Below are 21,022 nucleotides of genomic sequence, written 5' to 3'. Positions count from 1 at the left end.
ACTGCACTCCAAGGGAACACTTGTTCTCTGGGCAACATATAGACCGTTTATGCACTGGATGTTTCATGCAAAGCTGCAGGTTGGAGTTTTGGTTGTGGCAGGTTGCCCCACCTCTTCCTGCACCCACACGGGGGAGCATTTGGCCTGGTCCACCTCATCTGCTCCCAATTTTTGCTCCTGCATGGGAGCTGGGGCAGTGAAGTTCCCAATGCATAAATGGCCATAGTCTGCTTAGAATCCTTTTAGTTGGTGAAGAGGCAGTTGTACTTTACATGTAGAATAAATCTGTGGCAGGAGAGGAAAATTAGGCTCAGAGCCCAAGCATTTTCAAAGCCCAATTCCCTCTTTACCACCATTTTCTTCTCTGCTCCAGTGAGTGAAGACCAACATCTGTGTTCTGCTACCAGAAATTTCATTCAGTTTGAGTGTAAGGCAGAGATTCATTCCCTACTATTTTCCCCATAATTTGGCATTTTATTGATCCAAAAATACTGACTTTATTTACAGATATAACAATAGTAGTTGTGCTGTGCTGGCTACTCTGATCATATGCTACTCATTAAAGGTATCTAAGGAAATAAATAGCCATTCTGAAAATCAACATTATTTTTCTCCTTTCAGAACCAGTTTCAAATACTGATATACCCGGCCATAGATACCAATAGTATTTGTTCCAATTTTTTTGGTATATGGAATTAATTTAGGTCCATGTACATCCATGTACATTCAATACACACCTTAGATTCACATCTTACTAGACATATTATCTGAGTTGCTGAAGGACATTTAATAATCGCAATGTTTCTAAAGATTCCAGAGTTCTACGGTCAGCATCCTGCAAACCTCATTGTTTTTCCCAGACATGTAGATGTTGCCTGTTTCCTTTCAATGCTCAGGACCACAAAATGTCATACACCGTAACCAAGAATCCCTTGTCAGCAATATAGTAGAAGCAATAGTTACATTTAGATACTCTTATATTCTCCTTTGTTCATACAACAGAATAGACTTGATACTCATCTTGACAACAAAATACAAGTAGGTATCACCCAACGTAAAACAGTGCATGAGCACAAGTTACTAGTAACTGCAAAATGAAAATATGGTTTGCAAAAACAAAACACCTCCTTTGACTTCCTAACTTACTGAGAAAGCGGTTTGTTCAATTCATTTGAGACTAAAAGCAAATAATAGTATGAGGTAAATCCTTTCAACCATTGTACTCCCCATCTGTCCTGTGTGTGGAACTAAATTTCATGTTTTTAAAAATTGAATTAGGAACTGTGTGTGCAGACAGGAAACAGTGCAATACATGTTTATATGAGAAATATCTGATGAGCCTGCATATGCACTATTTGAATCAGATACCAATGCATTTTTTCACCTGTGCCTAAATATGGATGGGAGTGAGCATCCCTGATCATTATCTCAGGTGATCCTTTGGCACCATTTCTTGACTTGGGTCAGCGAGTGAACTAACAAAACATGTAATTTCAAACCTTGCCAGTGAGCAGCATTTTGAAAGCAACTCCTCAAATCTACATTTGTACAGTATATACTAAGGTAAATACTAAAGTATACTAAAGTATATACTACTAAAACTATCACACTGCTCAGTAATGAAGCTCTTTCTATTTTAACAAAACTGATTATCTGGTTAAAATTTTAATTAAAAGGCAGTAATAATTCAAAGTGTTTTATATTTTATTTGTTTATTTATTATATTTATATTTATGTTGTAACATTCTCAATCTGCCAAGCTTTCCCTCCCTGACTGTTTAGTTCTCAAATCTGTTATCCTAAACCACTTACCAGATGCATAAAGCAGGCACATCGAGAATTAGGGGACTTACCAATACTAGACATGTCAATGAGAGTAGTTTGAAGAGCAGAATAGTATAAACACTTTTGTAAATAATATTTATTAACATTTTAACTTAGGCTAGGTAGCCTTACTTCTTACATTCGTGGTCAATTGTAAATTAACCAAGGTAGGAATTATGTAATTATCCAACCTACCTTTTTAGCCTCAGGTTGAGCTTCTTCTTGGCAACACTTCCTACAAAATGGATCTAGCTGACTTAAACCAAACTGGCTAAGCAAGTCACAAGAACTGCATAGCAAGTTACTGGAAAAGCCCAACTCTCTGCACGCCTCTGATGATAACTCTGTTCCATACACAGATACCTAAAATAAAAAGATATGCCATAATTCACTTAAAAACAAGAATCCATAACTATACATGACTTAAGATCAACAAATGTTATTTATGAAAATTCAGCTCTTTAAGCTCAGCTTGACAAGGAATATACATTTTGTATATTTTTACCCCAATTGGGACCAGGTACATAAAGGAATGCTTTTTATCACATCTGCAGAGCCTGCAAGATGGGGCTCTTCCACCAAGCTTATGGTTGGGGCCAGCAACAATGACATCTGATCGTGTACCCCCCCCTCCCTCTCCATCATGGGGCTAGCGATCTGGATTTTTAATTTTTAACTTATTTTATACCAATTTAATTGTATTTTAAATCCCACTGACTTCCATCACAATTGTATGTTTTCTTTTACTTTTATATTGTCTGACATGCCATTTTGTAAATCCCCAAGGCATTCATTTGTGAGGGAGCAGCATGTAAGTCTCAGAATAAATAAAATAAACATGCCCAACCATTAGTATCTTCTTCAGAGGCTTTCCTTAATACGCCTTTTGAACTGGGGGATGGCAATCCCTAAGGAGAAGGCCTTTTCACTTTTTTCCAGCCCCAAAAGATCTGAGGCACCAGCTTAATTTTTTTTATTCTCCAAGGTTCTCAGTGGTTCAGATTTAGTTCTGACTTACAGCACAATCCTAAACAGAGCTAGTTTAGGTTGAAAGCCCTGATGAGTCTAGAAGAATTTAAGTGTTATTATGACCATATTGATACTGACTGCTCTCCCACTGGTTATTTTTGCTGTTTTATAAGTTTAAATTGTTTCATACTTCTGTTACTTTAACTTATTCTTACAGGACCTAAACCAAAATGAATGAGACCTCATGCAAGGTCTTGGAATGGAGCTCTTGCTGTCTGAAGCATGGGCTTCACACAGGTTTTTAAAATACTGTTTTTCAGAACAAAATCTTCTCTACTTTTGTGATATATAAATCATGTTTATTATTTTGAATCTTGATTTGATATAATGTTTTGATAATTTGCATTGAGAGACATGTATACATTGAAAAGAAGCATACACACAGCACAACTGCAATTTCATTAGCTACAGTAGCAAAAAGCATACTACGTATACTCAAATGCTTCTTTTCAATGTATACGTGTCTCTCAATGCAAATTATCAAAGCATTATATCAAATAGGATTTTTATATTTTAATAGAGAAGAAAAACAATGCTATGCACTGAAATAATATTGGAATAGGAACATGAAGTCTTTTGCTTAGTCACATCCATATGCAGGGGATAGAGTTTTATGATGCTGGCACTGTGTTCTTGTTTGTGACATTTTGTTTATTTAGGAATTAATATCCTGCCCCTACATCCAAAGATCCCAGGGCATATCATAGCAAATCTCTTTAGACTATTTTGTTGTTGTTGTTAAGTCACAGCTGATTTATGGCAACTCTGTGGGGTTTGGGCAACCCCATGGGATTTTCAAGACAAGAGATATTCATAGGTGGTTTAACCCTGGTATCCCATGGTGGTGGTCTCTCTTTTAAATACTAGTGAGTGGCAACCTCCTTTACCTTCCAAAATTTGAGGACATAGGGCTAGCCTGGGGTCAATCAGGTCATGGCTAATATCATATAATAAACTAGGGGCCAAGCCTGTTGCATTCATAGAATCATAGAGTTGGAAGGGGCCATACAGGCCATCTAGTGCAACCCCCTGCTCAACGCAGGATCAGCCTAAAGCATCCTAAAGCATTCAGGAATACAATGGGCACTAAATTGTGTGTGTGTGTGTGTGTGGGGGGGGTGAGTGGAAGAACTCTTCAGATGGCCTCCCTCTCCCCCCAGGACCTGGAAAGGCTACAGGCAGCTGTTATGAAACTCACTGGCAGGGGCAGCTATCAGGCGGCAGGGATCTGCAGACTCCAAGCCTCAAGAGGGAAGTAGGAGGAGGGGGTGGTCAGGGATGGGGGATGGAAGGCGATTGGCTGGATGCTGGACAGACAGGCAAGCCGGTTGGAGAAGGAGGCACTCAAGGACACCCTGAAGGGGTGTTACACGAGCCATGAGACACACTCCTCCTCCCAACGCTTTACCAGAAATATTAAGTGGAAAAGATTCTTGTCAAAGACCAGGAGCAAAAGTCCATGAATGGTGGCCAAATAAATAAAACCAGAAGGAAATAAAGTCATTAATAACCTTTTTGCTATGAATTGGTGTCCCTTTTAATCAAGAGCACTTACATTGTAGAACAAATTAGGTTACACTCTTTAAACAAGCCCAGAAAGTATCAGCTTCTTAACACTATAAAATACGAAAGGTCTCCAAACTGTAAATTCTATCACAAATACATAATATAAGCTAATCAGGCAAAATTAAATTGCATAACACAATGCATTTATCTGTAAAAAAAATATCTCCACAAATACACTACACTATGTTTCGTCATATATTTGAACACCACGGTAAGTCACTCTTGATGACTGGTCATTCCAATTAAATCTATTACTTCATTATGAATACCTAATAGGGCTTCCTAGTGATAGTCACATTTCTCTTAATTGCATGTATATTGTTAATTGACTGCTCTTATCAGAGCCTGCTCATGTGCATATTTACTTGAGACCAAATGCTGCTGTGTTCACTGAAGCGTATTCCCAAGTAATTGCGAAGAACCCGAAGAGGCAGGGATGGAGCTAGAAGCAGCGGCTCAGCCTCTCCACGTGGTCCCAACTACCCGCACAGAAGCCCACAGCCCCAGCCCCTTCCCCCCCAGCTCTTAACCCGGTTCTTACCGCTTGTAATGCCGCCAGCAGCCACACCCAAAAACACCCCGGACCCCCCAGTCCTTTCTTCCCCGCCATGTTGGCAATTCTGCATTCGTCGGACCAACTGGTAAGCGATTGACAGCCGCCCCCATGCCAGTCAGGCAACTTACGAGCCGCCTGATTCGAGTGACATAAAACAATCTTTTTCAAGCCCTCTTAACCCCTTGAAATAGAACATTAATTGAATTTTAATTAAGAACAGCTTTTGTTTTATCACTAAGAGAAATTTCATCTAGAGTTCAAGGCCCAACACCTGCCCTGTATTCAGGCATTAACCAGAACACCACAGCAAGGTCCTATTCTTGCACAGCCCACATAAAAATTGAGTGGCTTGCTAAGATCGACAGGGGGCTTGTCCAATCACATCGCAAGGAGTGGTAACACGAGCACCCAATGCCCTATGGAAAGGTGGACAGGCTTTAGGAGAAGCTCGTCCAATCTGAACCCGAGGTACCGGGACGGCTCATCTGTACCGCTCCTTCAGTTTACGTGCGGAAGCGTTTGTGGGCGGGCCGACGAGACGTCTAGCCAGTGGAAACGAGAAAGGGAAAGCCGCGCAGCCAATAGGAGGCGGCTGTTTGGGCGGAGCCTGCGTCCCGGCTGGTCAATGGTAGGGGAGTGGGCGTCAGTGCGCCCGGGCGTTTGGTTGCTGAGCAGCGCACGCAGGCGGGCGGAGCGCGTGCGCCTGTGTCCGTGGAGGGAGGCTTGGCGGCTGAAGGGAGGCGGTGGGAGCGCTCCTGCGGGGTCTCCCACGGAATGTGAGAGCCGCGGGTCGTCCGCGTGCTCCTGCTCCCGCCGTGCCCGGCTCAGCACCCCCCTCCTCCCGCCGCTGGCCTCCCCGGTCGGGCCCCGCGTGATGTCGTGACCCCCCTGCCGACGGGCGACCAGACGGACGGCGCTCAGGCAGCGGCAGCTGCTGCCGATGGGGCTGCTCCGGATTATGCTGCCGCCTAAGTTGCAGCTCCTGGCGGTGGTGGCGTTCGGGGTGTCTGTCCTTTTCCTGGAGAACCAGATCCAGAAACTGGAGGAGTCCCGCGGGAAGCTGGGTGAGGAGCAGGCGCGCGTGTTCGTGCCGAAGCTGGGGGACGGATGGGCGAGAGGACGGCCAGCGGGGTCACCTCGAATCGCCTGGCCGGGGTGGGGGTGGTAGGTGGGCGCACCTCCCCTCGTCTCATTGCAGACCTGAAGGGCGAGAGCGAGGAGGCGCCAACAGGGCCGTCGCGGGGAAGAGGGGGGACGAGGGGGGAAGAGCAAACGCCCCAACCAGCTTCTAGGGCTGCCGGGCGACCCAGCCCCTGCCCGCCTTGGCAAATGGCTTAAATCGGGGGGGGGGGGGGGGCTGCCGTGCAGAAGAGGCTGTCTGGTGCGCCAGGGCGCTTGCGGGGGCTCCAGTCTTTCGTCCCTGAAACGGATTCGGAATGGGTTGATTCTGTGCGTTCAGGTGGGATTGATGTGTTTCCAGCAAAATATGTCTCAGCTCTGAAAGAACAAAATTAATTTCACCGCTAACGCTGTAAGCCATTGGCCTATGCTGTGCAGCTGGGGATGGGAGCACTCAGGTCGGAAGCCAGGGCAAAGCTTGCCTTCTCTGGAATGTCTCAAGAGTGACAGCTACATGACCGTGGTGGACTGTGTTGGAAGAGCTTTCTTTTGCTGAAAGTTTACATTTCCCTTGTAATATGTAATTAATTAATGTATTTTAAGGTGTAAATCCTTTTATACTCATTTGATGATTATAATTGCATTCATACTATATGAATTACATCTGAAAGTAACATGGTTTTAGAAGCGTTTTGATTGATTAGTGTTTTTAATATTAGGGGGGCATTTTATTATTTTTTGTTAAAACTGAGTACTTTGTCCAGCAGGTGATCTTATTTATATAGTTCCATCAGTGTATGCTGAATGGGTAAGGATAATGTAAGAATCTTGGGAGCCTTGAGTCTGAATGAATATTTATGCAGTTCAGTTAGAAATTTTTTAATTCCTTTGTTTGTGTGAATTTTAGAGGAGTAGAACCTGCTTTTCCTTTTCTGCACTCTGCCCATGAAGAGTTAGGGAGAAATCTATGATTATCCCCACGTGACTCTGCTGAATGTGATTTCTCCCTGGAGGAAAACCAGATAACTGAATGTTCTTTCTTTTTTTAATGTTCAAGAAACTTCAAAAGATGTGTAACCTTATGAACTATCCAAAGCTTAACTTGCTTTCTGCAATGTACTTGTGTCTTTGTGCAAGGTGAATTGTACTGTTTGTCTTAATTTTTATCTCATTTGCCACTTCTAATGGCTGCAAAATTTGTAAGGGGGAATGCATCTCCAAGTGTGAGACTTAACACAAAACAAGAGTCAAAGGAATTTGAAAAAATGTCTCACTGTTCATGTAGGCTTGTTTTGCATATCTGAATTTTGAGAAACTTAATAATATACATTTATCTTTACTAAAAATGGTATTCTGCATTTAAATTATGATTTGTCACTATAGAAGACAGATTTCAATTAGGTTCTGTACTTAAAAGTGTGAAGGAATGATCGATGGGGGTAATCCTGAGAAAGGGCTGTTTTTTATGTCTCCTTATATTCCTGAACATACTAATTGACTGCCCTAACAGTTAAAACATTTTAATAACTATTATGTGTACCAGTTTTTGATAAATCAACTGATGTTTTTCTTGCAGTATAAGATTTTATTCAGTTGGACATGTGGAAGGGTTGTGTTCACAAAATTAACATGTTCCTGTTTGGCCTTTCTAAATGCAAGCAAGAATTTTAAGTACAATCACTCAGTGAGTAATATTCATTAGAAAAATGTACATATTGCAGAGCTTGGTTACAAAGAGGTGAGTAAAAAAGGAATCATGCTAGTCGGGTGCCACAGAGAAATCCATGGTGGATTGGATCCTGTCACTGTGGTGAGAGGTCCCTGTAGTATAGTTTCAGCTGCAGTGTAGATGTGATATGTGGACTGAGTTAATGCCAAAAAGAGTAGGGGGGATATTTGGTTTTTATAAGGTATCACCCTATTCTTTGGGGCATTATAAAAGCAGTGTTAACTCCTACTTAATTTTCTGCAGGGCCAGGATTTAAAGTTAATAGAATTTTAGGCTTTAATAAACCTATATTAGATGTTGATTTCATTTAAGACAAGTTTATATTTTACAGATTAACTTGTAGTGCACACACAAAGAAATCTGATTTTTACATTTAAATGCTGGCTTAAATATACGTTTTCTTAAAAGCAAAATCAGTGGTTGCCTACCTTACTCCAGGGCAATGTAATCTGACTGTAATTAGCTAAAGAAATAGTGATAACAACTATGCCTGTAAATAAGGGGTTTCATACTGACACTGAAACTTTGATGAGTTTTTACATGTATTTTAGAATTATAGTAAACATGTAACAGAAATTAATGAGATTGTCTTCATATGCTGTTCTGTTCTATTAAGAGCCACTTAGGTGCGGTGGCTAGAATGTTGAACTAGGATTTGGGAGACCCAAGTTCAGATTTCCACTTTGCCATGAAAGCCTGATAGCAGTATCAACAATCTCATTTTGCCTTCTGTTCTTCCAGAACTAAAGTGTATTCTGGGGCATCTTTTTTAACGGGGAGGACCCTGTAGATGTTACTGCTTCACTGGTCCCAACCAAAAGCCTAGCGAAAAAACTCCATCTTGCAGGCCTTGTAGAAACTACGTTTGTTCCTGCAGGGCCCGGATGTGTTCTGAGAGTTCGTTTCACCAGGTAGGGGCAGGGCAGAAAATGCCCTGACCCTGTTTGATACCAGACATACAGTATTTGCTGGCATATAAGACTACTTTTCCCCCCTGAAAAACATGCCTCCAAGTGGTGGGGTCGTCCTATATGCTGGGTGCACTTCAGTTGGGATAGACATAGCTGCCCATAGTGGCCCATAGTACTGTAATGTAATGTAACAAACTCTATATTTTGAGTGGAAATGTTGGTGGGTCGTCTTATATGCCGGCAAATACGGTACCTATTTGAGGCCAGGGACCACCAGCTGGTTTTATTAGTAGAGCGCTCTTTGGGATGTATAGAAAGGTGGTCTCTCAGATATGCAGGAGCCGTAATTAGAATTATTACGGAGCTGAAGATTGTATAAGGTGTTACATGTAAATCTTAGTATGATGAAATGAATTGTGCCTTTTTGTTTTTAATTTTAAATGGAAAAAGAATGGCTGTGACATACATCTGCATGACTTCAGCATTGACAGTAGAAAACAATCTTGATGAGAAACTACTGATAGAACATATTCTCTGGATACCTTGTGACAGTACCATTTTCTGAGGTTTGACATGCTAGTAAGAATTACTTTTATGCATAGAACAAGATCTTCATTCAGGTTTGAATAATTTCGTAGCATAAAGTCAGAAGCAAAATCTGCCCTCCCTTACAAATTGAGATGGCAGTATTTCTTGCATATAGATAGTTCAGTCCATCTTGAGTCAGTGATTTGTTATATATAGAAGCTGTTGCTTGCCATTTTCATAACATAGCCTCTGCATTCCCACTTTCATTTGTGTTCTTTAGACATGTCTATTAAAAGAGTATTTGTTAAAAGCTAAAAACCGGGAGATGGAAATATGATAGTTGCTTATTTCCTAATAGCAGTACAGTCCTGCTAGTTGGGAACAGAAAAATAAACTAGTGTTGGTTTTGAAAAGACATCTAGGAAGGATCCAGGCAACTACTGGCTAAGTAGTCTAGAATCTATTACAGGTAAATTGATGGACAGTGTTATAAATGGCAAGTATGTAGAAGAGCCAGTCATGTTGAGAAAGAATCGGCATGGTTTCTGTAAAAGGGAACTTCTGTCTTATCAAGCTTCTGGAGTATTGATGTGTGTGAGCTGGAAGATGTCATCCTCCTTGGGGGTTGTCAACCCCTGGTCCACCGGGCTGCGAAGGCCTTGGTAATGGGCCACCACGCCTGCCTCCCCCCCCCCCGCAGCGAGAAGCTCACCAGGCTGCGAGACAAGCAGCTGCTTCGCTCGCAGCCTGGCTAGCTTTTTGCTGTGAGAGGGGGGGAAGAGGCAGGCGGACAGAAACGCGCATGTGCGGAGCTGCAACCGATGCACGTTAACACCCTCTGGTGGTGAAAACGTGCATGTGCGGCAGCTCCGCGCATGTGTGTTATCACCACCAGGGGGTGTTAACACGCATGCACGGCGCCCAGGCCGCCGTTTCTTCCCCACCCCTGGAGGCGGTCCTCAACCCTAAAAAGGTTGGGGACTGCTAATCTACTTGACCTTACGTAGGTAATGCCCCTACCAAAGACTCCTAAGGAAAGATAGCAGTCATGGAATAAAAAGATAGTTTGATGTTAATTAGTAAATGATTAAATGATAGCAAGGGGAATTTAATAAATGGAAAATTTTAAATGGGAAGTTAGCAATAATGTGGCCTTGGATTTGTACTGGGATCATTGCTATTTTATCTGTACATAAATGATCTGCAACTGAGATTAAAAATTGAAGTGGCCATGTTTGTATTTTCATTCAGGACTAGAAATATAGCCCATTGCATGCAGGAATGCAATGGGCGCTAGGACAGGGGTTTAAGGGGCGGGGACACGCGCGGGCCCCCTGGCCCTGGCGAGTGGCATGGGTTGGTACGGTTGGCAGAGCCAGGGTGGATGGGAGAGCAAAAGGCATGGGGCAGGGCTGGGACCCAGGCGTGGCTCCCCGACCAACCTGGGCAGTGCTCGGGCCAGCGATCCGTCCCGCAGCAGGAGTCGCTGCGGGGACGTGGTGAGAGAGAGCGGTGCCATTGTGGCGATCCAGGGGGGAATAGCAGGCTCAGGGCAGCATGGGGCTCAAAGGGGCTGGGGCACGTGTGTCTCCCCCCGTGCCCCTGGTGAGGGCCGCGCATTGGTGTGCTCGCCGGAGCCGGGGAGCAGTTGGCGAAAGCTAATGCATTGGCCGGGGCTGTGAGCCAGGCTTGGCTCCGCCGCCTACCTGGGCAGTCCTGGGGTCAGCGATCCGGGCTGCAGCAGGCTCCGCCATGGGGATGTGGAGTCGAAGTCGGGGGGATCTGTGGGCGAATGGCGGCATGTCAGAGCGGGGCAAAGGTCGGAATCGGAAACCACACTTTGTGTGCCGCCCGATTGGGCTGCTCGGGGTGGACAGACAAGTGGAGAGGCCAATTGGGAGGTGCTTTGTGCCTCCCGATTGGCCTCTCCGCTTGTCATTCTGGGGGCAAGGGCAACATTAAGAGCAACATTAAGAGTTTTAAAATCAAAATTGGCTACTATAGTGATGTCCTTGCACTTGCACTCTAGATATATACATTTCTAATAATGTATGTTGTTCTGGTTAACATCTTAAGAAAGGTATTGTAGAGCTGGAAAAGGTGCAGAAAAGGACAAGGAAAACAATTAGTTGTTTGAACACGTTTTGAATCAGGAAATGTTAAAGAGTTTGAGCTTTTCAGTTTAGAAAAGTTGTTGGGAGGATGATAAGAGGTTTATAAACTTAAATGTAGTACTGGAAGAGTAAGGACTTTGTCTGTTCTCTTGCACTGGTGGAACTTGATGGGTGGTAGATTCGGACAAGAGAACCAGGCTAAAGGTAAAGGTATCCCCTGTGCAAGCACCGAGTCATGTCTGACCCTTGGGGTGACGCCCTCTAGCGTTTTCATGGCAGACTCAATACGGGGTGGTTTGCCAGTGCCTTCCCCAGTCATGACCGTTTACCCCCCAGCAAGCTGGGTACTCATTTTACCGACCTCGGAAGGATGGAAGGCTGAGTCAACCTTGAGCCGGCTGCTGGGATTGAACTCCCAGCCTTATGGGCAAAGCTTTCAGACGGCTGCCTTACCACTCTGCGCCACAAGAGGCTCTGTCTGAGAGCCAGGCTAATGATAACTAATTTAACTAATTTAGATAGCTTTAAAAAGGGGTTACTCCTCTTTTAAGAGCTATCTCTCTTTTTGCTGGGCAGGTATTCTCTCTTAACTACAAGCAATTTCCTTCTCTGGCTTGAATGGAGAGCCTCTCTGATCCTCTCACTCCTCTTTGCCTCCTTCACAGTCCACAGTCAGTACTTTACTGTCTCTTCAACTGTCAGTTTCCAACTGTTATTTCCTAATTGATTCTCTCCCCAGAATTCTGTTTGAACAGCCTGTCACTCAAAAGTTCTCAGATTCCATTAGGCATTAACCCTTGATAGTCTGTCACAGTTGTGTTCTTGGGTATCTGGTCTGCTACAGCAAAAAACAAAATGCTGGACCAGATGAGCCATTAGTCGGATCCAGCAAGACTGTTCTTATGTGCTTGGAATCTTCTGGTAACTGTAACATTGCAATTTGGTCAAACATTTAGAATGCAAAACCAGGGTCGGTGAACTTTGTAGAAAAGTTCATGAGTATCCATGGATGACTGAACATTTGTGCTGGTTATACCCTTAGGCCAAAGCCACAAGGTGCTTACTATGTGGTGATGTCGTAGTGATGAGGGTCATACTTTCACATTTTCCTCATTTCCCATCTCATCTTGAGCTGTCCATCCATCCCCTCATTGTATCCATATTATGCTTCACGGGATGCTTTATTTTTGCTTTTTGATGTTATGCAGCATTGTGTGGGTGGTGCAGCTGCTTTGTTGAAATTTTTGAATATTAGTACAAGTATTACTGCAATTGGTATTTTTATCATTGCACATGCTGTTGATGAAGATAAACTAAGATGTGCTTTTGTGCACAACTAAGTAGGTGGCATATATATGAGAAGATGAGAGTTGGCTTTCCAAATTATCCTGATAAATTGGATGTGGAGTAGTAGCTGTGTTAGCCTGTTGTAGCATAATAAAACAAAAGTCCAGTGGTATCTAAAAACTGTAGAACATTTCAATATAAACTTTGGTGTGTCACCATTCGCTTCAGATATATATGGAAATCAAACTGAAAATCCTTTGGAGGCAGGATACAAGAGAGATAGGAGGACTTGACAATTAATTCTGTTACAAGACTTTCAGGGTTCTCAGCAAACTCAAGCAGAAATGAGATACACTGATTTTCCTGGCTCAACATTGGCTGAGGAGACTATTTTTCTTGGATCTGATCAGCCCAACCTCCCTGGATGCTTCCAATCCTTCCAGTCCCAGGGTCTCTGCTACTTGGATTGGATATTTAGTGGCAAGGACTGGTTCCCCGCTACTCCCAAAGATGGCTAGTGGTGGGTTACAAGCGTCCAATAAAACTCCCAATAAAATGGACAACAATCACAAAGAAAAGACCAAGAAACACGACAAAAATATCTATAAAAACTCTCCTCACCCTCCCAGCCAGCCTTTGTCTCTGGAGGGATGGAAGGAGGGTCAAGATCTCAGGCTGATTGCTGGCTGACTGGGGTGAGGGCCATTGATCTTCTTCACTACCCTGGCTTGAACCGTGGACCTGCTGGAAGAGCTCTGTTTTGCAGGCCCTGTGGAATGCTCTATAGGGGGCATAGGGCGCTAGGCGGTCCCTCAGGTATGTGGGTCCCAGACCGTGAAGGGCCTTGTTGGTTAGAACCAAAACCTTGAATCTGGACAGCAATAGGTAACCAGTGCAGCTGCCTTGCACCGGCTGGATGGGGGCCCTCCACGGTGTTCCTGTGAGGACTCTAGCAGCTGTGTTTTGTACCAGCTGTAGTCTCCAGATCTTGAATATTTTGTATGGGTTCAAAACTCCTGGGTTAAAGCTGCTCCTTTTAACCTGTATTATAAAAACAATATTCTCTAATCTGTTGCCATGAAACCCCTTCTGCATTTTTGTAATGAAATGTTTTAAATGTCCTGTCTTCATTTAAAGAAACTGCCATCTTTGTAGCTGTATGGTAGTTTTTGAAGATTTTTGTTGCCTCAAGTTGCTGTAACAGATGACTGAATTTTGAGACTACTTGTAGCATGGTTTGTGTTTACTTGAGTGACAACTCATTAGAAAGTTTTGTATGTTGCTGATTTTGTCTTTCGTGTATTGCTGCTTAATTAGTTCAAAACCAATCTGTTTCACAATTCTTAATTCATGTTTGGTTTTGTCTGACTAAGTACCTTGGCATGAATTATATTTGAAATGTCATATTGGTTTTAGTTGTGCCCAGCGTGACAAAATAGCTGTTCTTTGACAGTGTTTATATTGATCTAGATGTGAAGCAGGGAGGGGGATTGAATGTGGGACACAACTTGGGGAGGCAGCTGCTTCAGGGAAAATAGGGAAAATTTACACTTTATTCAAATTCTTCTTCCTGGGGGAGTCACCCAAGCTCAGTTCGTTTCCTGCCTCGTATAGCAGTGCCTAAACACGCTGATGAGTTTTTTCAAGCACCGATAATTAATGTGCCTGTTATTGCGTTATAAACATACGGATGGTTGTCAGAAGAGTGTTAGGGGTCTGTTAAAGACCACTAAGATAGAAAGGCTGATTATGCATTAAGAACAACTTTTGAAGCAGTAGCCAGGGCATCTACAGCAGCCTCAAATACCTCTATTGTGGCAAGGGTGTTTATAGTCTGAAGGAGCAAGATTGTGCAGGTAATTCTTGAGAAATGCGCCCTCTGGCCCATCTGGTACGGAGTTTTGGACTGGGTTGCCACCAGTACGCTGATGACACCCAGCTCTATCTCCTCATGGACGGCCGCCCGGACTCCCCCCCGGAACCATTCGCCAGATGTTTGGAAGCAGTGACAGAATGGTTCGAGCAGAGTCGCCTGAAACTCAACCCCTCCAAGACGGAGGTCCTGTGGCTGGGACGTAGGGGGCAGGACCAGGAAGCGCGCTTACCCACCCTGGCAGGGACGCAACTCACCATCACGTCCCAGGCCAGGAACTTGGGTGTGGCCATTGATGCCTCCCTGACTTTGGAGGCGCAGGTCAAAAAAGTAGCGGGCCAGGCGTTTTTCCACCTTCGCCAGGCCTGACTATTAGCGCCCTATCTGTCCCCCGAACACTTAGCCACAGTGATCCATGCAACGGTCACCTCCAGAATAGATTTCTGTAACTCGCTCTACGCGGGCCTTCCCTTGTCCTTGATCCGGAAACTTCAGCTAGTGCAAAACGCAGCTGCTAGGGTCCTTACTGGCACATCTTGGAGGGCCCACATCCAGCCAGTGCTGAGGCAGCTGCACTGGTTGCCAATTGCTGCCCGGATCCGGTTCAAGGTTCTGGTTCTAACCTTCAAGGCTTTACGCGAGTTGGGACCCACATACCTGAGGGACCGCCTATCTCCCTATGCCCCTCGCAGGGCCTTGCGCTCTGCGGGTGAAAACCTGTTGGTCGTTCCCGGCCCTAGGGAAGCACGCCTGGCCTCGACCAGGGCCAGGGCCTTTTCGGTCCTGGCCCCGACCTGGTGGAATGAGCTCCCGGGAGAGCTGCGGGCCCTGCGGGATGTTTCAACATTCCGCAGGGCCTGCAAGACGGAGCTCTTCCGCCAGGTTTATGGTTGAGGCCGGGGCTGATAATAGATCTATGCCTCCCCCGGGGACTCGGGTTCTGGACCCGAACCAAAACATCAACAGGACCTCCTCTCCACCCGCTAGTAGTGGGAGGGAGGGGGGGGGGAGTTGAGCTGCCATTCTTGCCATGCCGGCAATATTGGCAATGTTATTATTGTTTTATGGGGTTTTAATGGGGAATTGCGATATTGTTACCCGCCACGAGCCGCAAGGGAGTGGCGGGCTATAAATCTAATAATAATAATAATAATAATAATAAATGCGTGTTATGGGAAGCTATGCAATGAATGCTAAATGTAGTATTCATACCTGATCAATAACAGATCATGCAAAGAAGAGACCTTCTGATGTCCCTACATGTAAAGGAAGTGTATATCCATGTTCCAATTTTAGGTAGACACAGGAAATGTTTGAGGATCTTTGTACAAGAAGAACATTTTCAACACAAGGCTGTTTCATTCAGACCCTCAACGGCCCCAACAGTTTTCTAAAAGATGGGCTAGTTGTGGTAGCAGTACTAAGAGGAATGGATGTACATCTTGTATACCCGTTTGGGCGACCTTTTAATAAGAGTGCCCCCTGTAGACAGGTTGTGGAACAACACATTACTCACAATAAAATATTCAGGAGTTTAGATTGGTTATAAATGGCTCAAAGAGTTCATTGGGACTAACACACAAGATGAAACACTTTGGAGTGTTAATTGAGACGCAGAAGTTATTGTTCACATAGAAAAAGGTGGAAAAGATCACAAAGGTGGCAGTCATTGTGATATGCAGCACAATATTGCTCCAGATGGAACTGACAACTCTGAAGGGGTTGATGGTGTCTACCCTGGACACAGTGGTGTGGAGCAGGTGGCACTTAAGATCCTTACAGAAATTGCTCACCCCATTGCAGGGGAAGATCATGAAGAAGCAGATAATAAAGATAAAAATTCTAGCAAAGGTGACATTAATTTACACTAGTGGATGGAGAAGGTAAGTCTGAATCAAGGCACATCCTTCAAGATGCTGGAAGTAGTACAGATACCAGTCTGATAGGCTGGGGAGCAACAATAGGAAAGCACCTGAGACAAGGGACATGGTCCCAACTAGGAAGCAAAATGCTGATCAGCATCTTGCAGATGAGAGTGGTTTTCCAGACTCTGACCCACTTTGCTCAACTAACTCATCAGAGAAGTGTGTAAATAAGAAATGACAATAGGATGGTGAAGTACTGTATAAACAGTCAGGGGGAGATCCAGGTTGGAGAATCGGCACAAAGAAGCCTGAAGCATACTGAAGTGGGCGAAGAAGAATCTCAAGTCAATAAGAGGAACACATGAAAGGAAAAGAAACAGTGACAGCATATTGGCTGAGCCGTACAATGAGGTCAGAAGCAGAGAGGCAGTTAAAGGATGAGGTGGTTTCAGTGGATCATAAACAGGTTGGAAACTACAGATGTATTCACTTTGTATGCAGACAAGCAGACTCAGTGTATATCATCCAGAGGCCGAAGCAGCAGCTGTTCTAACAGCAGATTGCCCCAAAACACTACTATATGCATTTCCTCCATTAGCAGTATACCTCAATGTTTTTTAAAAGAAAAGAGTACATCATCTGAGAGCAGAAATAATTATGATAATGCCTTTTGGACCAAGAGGCAACTCTGAGGCAACTAGCAACACATCAACTACTCAGAATACCAGTATCTGCACACCTGAGGAATCAAGGTCCAGTCTGGCACCGGGACCCAAAATGTTTGTTTAACTTGAGTGCAAAGGCTTAAAGGACTTAGGTTATGTGAAGAACTTATCAGCAATATCTGGATGTCCAGGTGATATTTTATGAATAAAATTTACAATTATACCTGGAAAGGTTATTATTATAATGTTATTGCTGTTATCACCTGCTGTTCCATATGTTATCTGTATCTTTTACAGTTTCCTGTAAACAGTGCTGAGCCTTCAGGGAAGGCGGTGTATATAAATATAATAAAGTATTCAGTCATTGGTGTAGAAGTAAAAAAGTGGACTACTTAAAGCCAAGAAAGTCAAAGAAGCGCTAGACTTTCTCCAAGATGGGGTGAACTAAAAATCAACAGGAGGCATCAACAGCAGCTCTGCCAGTAGTTAATGGGAAGTTCTTAGCAATGCGTCTTCATGTCATCAGGTTTCTAAAGGCCGTGGCAGCAGCAGGTCCCCCGGTGGTTCATCAGTTTGTTATGTGAAACCAAAAGGTCTCATCAAACATCCCTTTGAACTATTACGTAAGGTATCAATGAAGTTCCTGAGAAGGTAAACTCTATTTTTTGGTGGACATAATGTCGGACAGGAGAGTCTTGAAGTTATCAGCACGTAAGAGCTATGGCATAATATACAAGGATAGAGTGGTATTCTGGCTGGTTCCATCCTTACAACCTAAGGTGTCTTCAACCTTCCAGGTAAGGCAAGAAGTAGTGTTGCCATATTTTTAACCCTGTCCAAAGGTAGACAAGGAAAAGGCATTCCTTTCATTAGATGTGAAGAAAGCATGGAAGATTTTCCTGAAGCAAACAAAACAAGCTGGGAACATCCAGGCTCTATGATAGATATTTCACAGTATAACAAAGGATAAAAAAATGTTGATAGTGACTATAAGCAGAGGGTGAAAGGAGTGTATAGGCAAAGCCTATAAGTGCCAAAAGATGGAAACAACAGTAGGAGTGGCAGCACATTTGATGAGAAGCGCAGTGACTAATGCCGCCTTAATCACCAAATCTGCAGTAGAAGAAATCTTTAATTTGGCTACATGGTCATCAGTTTCAAAGTTTATTAGACACTACAAGATATATTCCTACAGTGCAGCACAAGCAGTGTCTGATAGGGGAGTACTACAGCAGGTAGAGCAAGACAAAGTAAACGATGATCCCACCCTAAAGACAGGAAACAACTCGGGGATGTCCCAGAGGATGTCCTCGCCCTCTCCGAGGAATAACAACAATTGGATACTTACCATGAGTCGTTCTCCTCTTAGGGAAATAGGGGTCATCCTCATCCCTGCCATATCATTAACAACAACAAAAATAAATAAAATTAAAAAAAATAAAAAGAATCAGCAGCATCTGGAGAACTTGAAGATGAGTACATGAACAATCACTTGGGGTTGCCATAGTTATCAGTTATATTGTGCTAATTCTTTCTATTTTTCTTATGTTATGTGGTATAGTTAACTGCATGATAGTTAAGTTATAGAAGCTGTTGGTGTTCCTGAACTGAGCTTGGGTGACTCCCACAGAGCACAAACAGGAAGAAGAATTTGAATAAGTCCTTTCTCCCTGATGGAACAGTGGAAATCACCTAGAGGATGTCCTCTTTTTTCCGTCAGCGAGCAAAGACTCACAGTATCACAGAATCACTGAGTTGGAAGGGGCCATACAGGCCATCTAGTCCAACCCCCTGCTCAACGCAGGATCAGCCCAAAACATCCTAAAGCATTCAAGAAAAGTGTGTATCCAACCTTTGCTTGAAGACTGCCAGTAAGTATCCAGTTGTCATTTTCAAGGGTGGTAAAGAACTCCTTTATATTTCAATTGTAATATTTTTCCATCTTGAAATACCAAGTCTCATTTAGAAATTGAACCTATCATATATTGGTTCAGGTATAATTGCAAGCGTCCCTCTCCTAGAATATATTTGGACAATATAAGCAGCTCCGGAATTAAGATATAACCGGGGGACTGTACTCTTACAAAAAGCAAAAACAACTCCTAGCCTTATTTAATTGGTTTTATCCACCCTTGTGCCAAGTCTACATATAAAAGAATGAGTAATGTAAGTGTGACATTTTCTCACTGGATTAATAGCATGGCTATATTTGCAAGGAATATTCTTTTTTATAATAATGATGAGGAAATCAAATTTATTCCAGGAAGAAGAAATCAAGAATAGAAAAACAAATGACAAAGGTCACATCTTATTTATGGTGGATTAGTTTAAGGAGATGGGACAGATTCTTCTCTCCTATCTCTGTTAGCTATGAATCACATTTTAGTCAGATGTCTATTTAATATCAGCTGACATAGCGATCCCCAACCTGTGGGCCGTGGACCACATGTGGTCCTTCGACTAATTGGAGGTGGGCCGCAAAGGCCGCCTTCTCCCCCCCCCCCCTGGCCCTTTACAACACATTTCGGGTGTCATTGTCTCCCATCTCTCCCAGATGGGACTATCTTGTTGCAGAGAAACAAGCTCAGGGTTCCCATTGATTTGTCATTGTCATGAGTTAAAATTTCCATGTAAATAAAATATTCCTTATGTTCATTGTTGTGGCGTGTGTGTATCTTATTTTAAAGGGATGTTTAAACATTATCATAACGATCAGAGAGCGCTAGGGCAGTGGTTGAGGGAAGAGGAGTAAACTACCCCCCCCCCACCGGGCCTCAGTAAAAAGCGTTGAGTGGTCCCCGGTGATAAAAAGGTTGGGGACCACTGAGCTGACATACTGTCAGGTTACAATGAATCTCAGGTTGTGTTCCATTGTACTATTACATTGTGGAAATTGTTTTACAAGTTTACACTAGATCTTATTTTAATCAATGATTCTTATTTTAGTCTCAGTAGGTATCTAAACTCTGCTATAGACGTTTGAGTACCTGTTCTGTATATGTACAGACTGTTATTTTATTCTGTGAGGCTTACAATGGGAAAAGTATAAGTTTAAAATAGCAGATATAGCATTGTTCATTTTCTGTGTAATCATGGATTTCTTGTGCCAGTTATGAGTTGTATACTAGATATTTTAGAGGTAGTTTTGATATGTAAAATTTGACTTTGCCTGCTTATAGAGCTACAGATTCCTAAAACTCTTTTTAATCTTCATAGCTTCATTTGCAGGGATGTTACAATACCTGTGTTTCTACCTGGATTCTCAGCACAAACTTGTGGAAGCACTTGGACTAGACTCTTCAAATAATTTTGTTTGGAATGTTTCCATTGAAAAACAAATGATGGCTCCATGACTCAAAGCTCTATCAATCTCAAAACTAGTTATTTGCAACAAATAGTGTGTTTGTAATATAGAGCAGTGGTCCCCAACCTTTTTATCACCGGGGACCACTCAACGCCTTTTACTGAGGCCCGGTGTGGGGGGGTAGTTTACTCCTCTACTCTCAACCACTGCCCTAGCGCTCTCTGATTGTTATGGTAATGTTTAAACATCCCTTCAAAATAAGATACAGACAAGCCACAACAATGAAGTGTGTTGTAAAGGGCTGGGGGGGGGGAGAAGGCGTCCTTCGGGGCCTACCTCCAATTAGTCGAAGGACCACATGTGGTCCGCAGCCCACAGGTTGGGGATCGCTAATATAGAGGATATAAGGATAGTAGCTTCATCTCAAGATTAATATTTGCTAGATGTGACCTGACCTGAAAATATTTGTGAAGCCTTGCTAAATTTAGAAGAAGAAGAAGAAGAAGAGTTGGTTCTTATATGCCGCTTTTCCCTACCCGAAGGAGGCTCAAAGCGGCTTACAGTCGCCTTCCCATTCCTCTCCCCACAACAGACACCCTGTGGGGTGGGTGAGGCTGAGAGAGCCCTGATATCACTGCCCGGTCAGAACAGC

General features: G+C 43.4%; 2 protein-coding genes across 3 annotated transcripts in view; one reads left to right on the top strand and one right to left on the bottom strand.

Annotated features, from left to right (window-relative positions):
- SELENOF (selenoprotein F) overlaps nucleotides 1-5,150 on the bottom strand; it is a 31,437-nt gene extending 26,287 nt beyond the window's left edge. The window contains exons 1-2 of the mRNA XM_077333098.1: nucleotides 4,961-5,150; nucleotides 2,020-2,187 (exon numbers count right to left, since the gene is read on the bottom strand). Coding sequence (XP_077189213.1) covers nucleotides 2,020-2,187; nucleotides 4,961-5,029 — 237 coding nt within the window. The 5' untranslated portion in view covers nucleotides 5,030-5,150. The remainder of the gene's footprint in view (nucleotides 1-2,019; nucleotides 2,188-4,960) is intronic.
- A 477-nt stretch (nucleotides 5,151-5,627) lies between these two features.
- Nucleotides 5,628-21,022, top strand: part of HS2ST1 (heparan sulfate 2-O-sulfotransferase 1) — a 108,564-nt gene continuing 93,169 nt past the window's right edge. Inside the window, exon 1 of one of the 2 annotated variants that reach the window (XM_077333096.1) lies at nucleotides 5,628-6,039. In XM_077333096.1, coding sequence (XP_077189211.1) covers nucleotides 5,916-6,039 — 124 coding nt within the window. In that variant the 5' untranslated portion in view covers nucleotides 5,628-5,915. The remainder of the gene's footprint in view (nucleotides 6,040-21,022) is intronic. The other variant, XM_077333097.1, reaches the window with a different exon arrangement.

The sequence above is a fragment of the Paroedura picta genome, chromosome 4 (genome assembly GCF_049243985.1).
Source record: "Paroedura picta isolate Pp20150507F chromosome 4, Ppicta_v3.0, whole genome shotgun sequence".
NCBI lineage: Eukaryota > Metazoa > Chordata > Lepidosauria > Squamata > Gekkonidae > Paroedura > Paroedura picta.
This window is presented reverse-complemented; position numbering and strand designations above follow the sequence as displayed.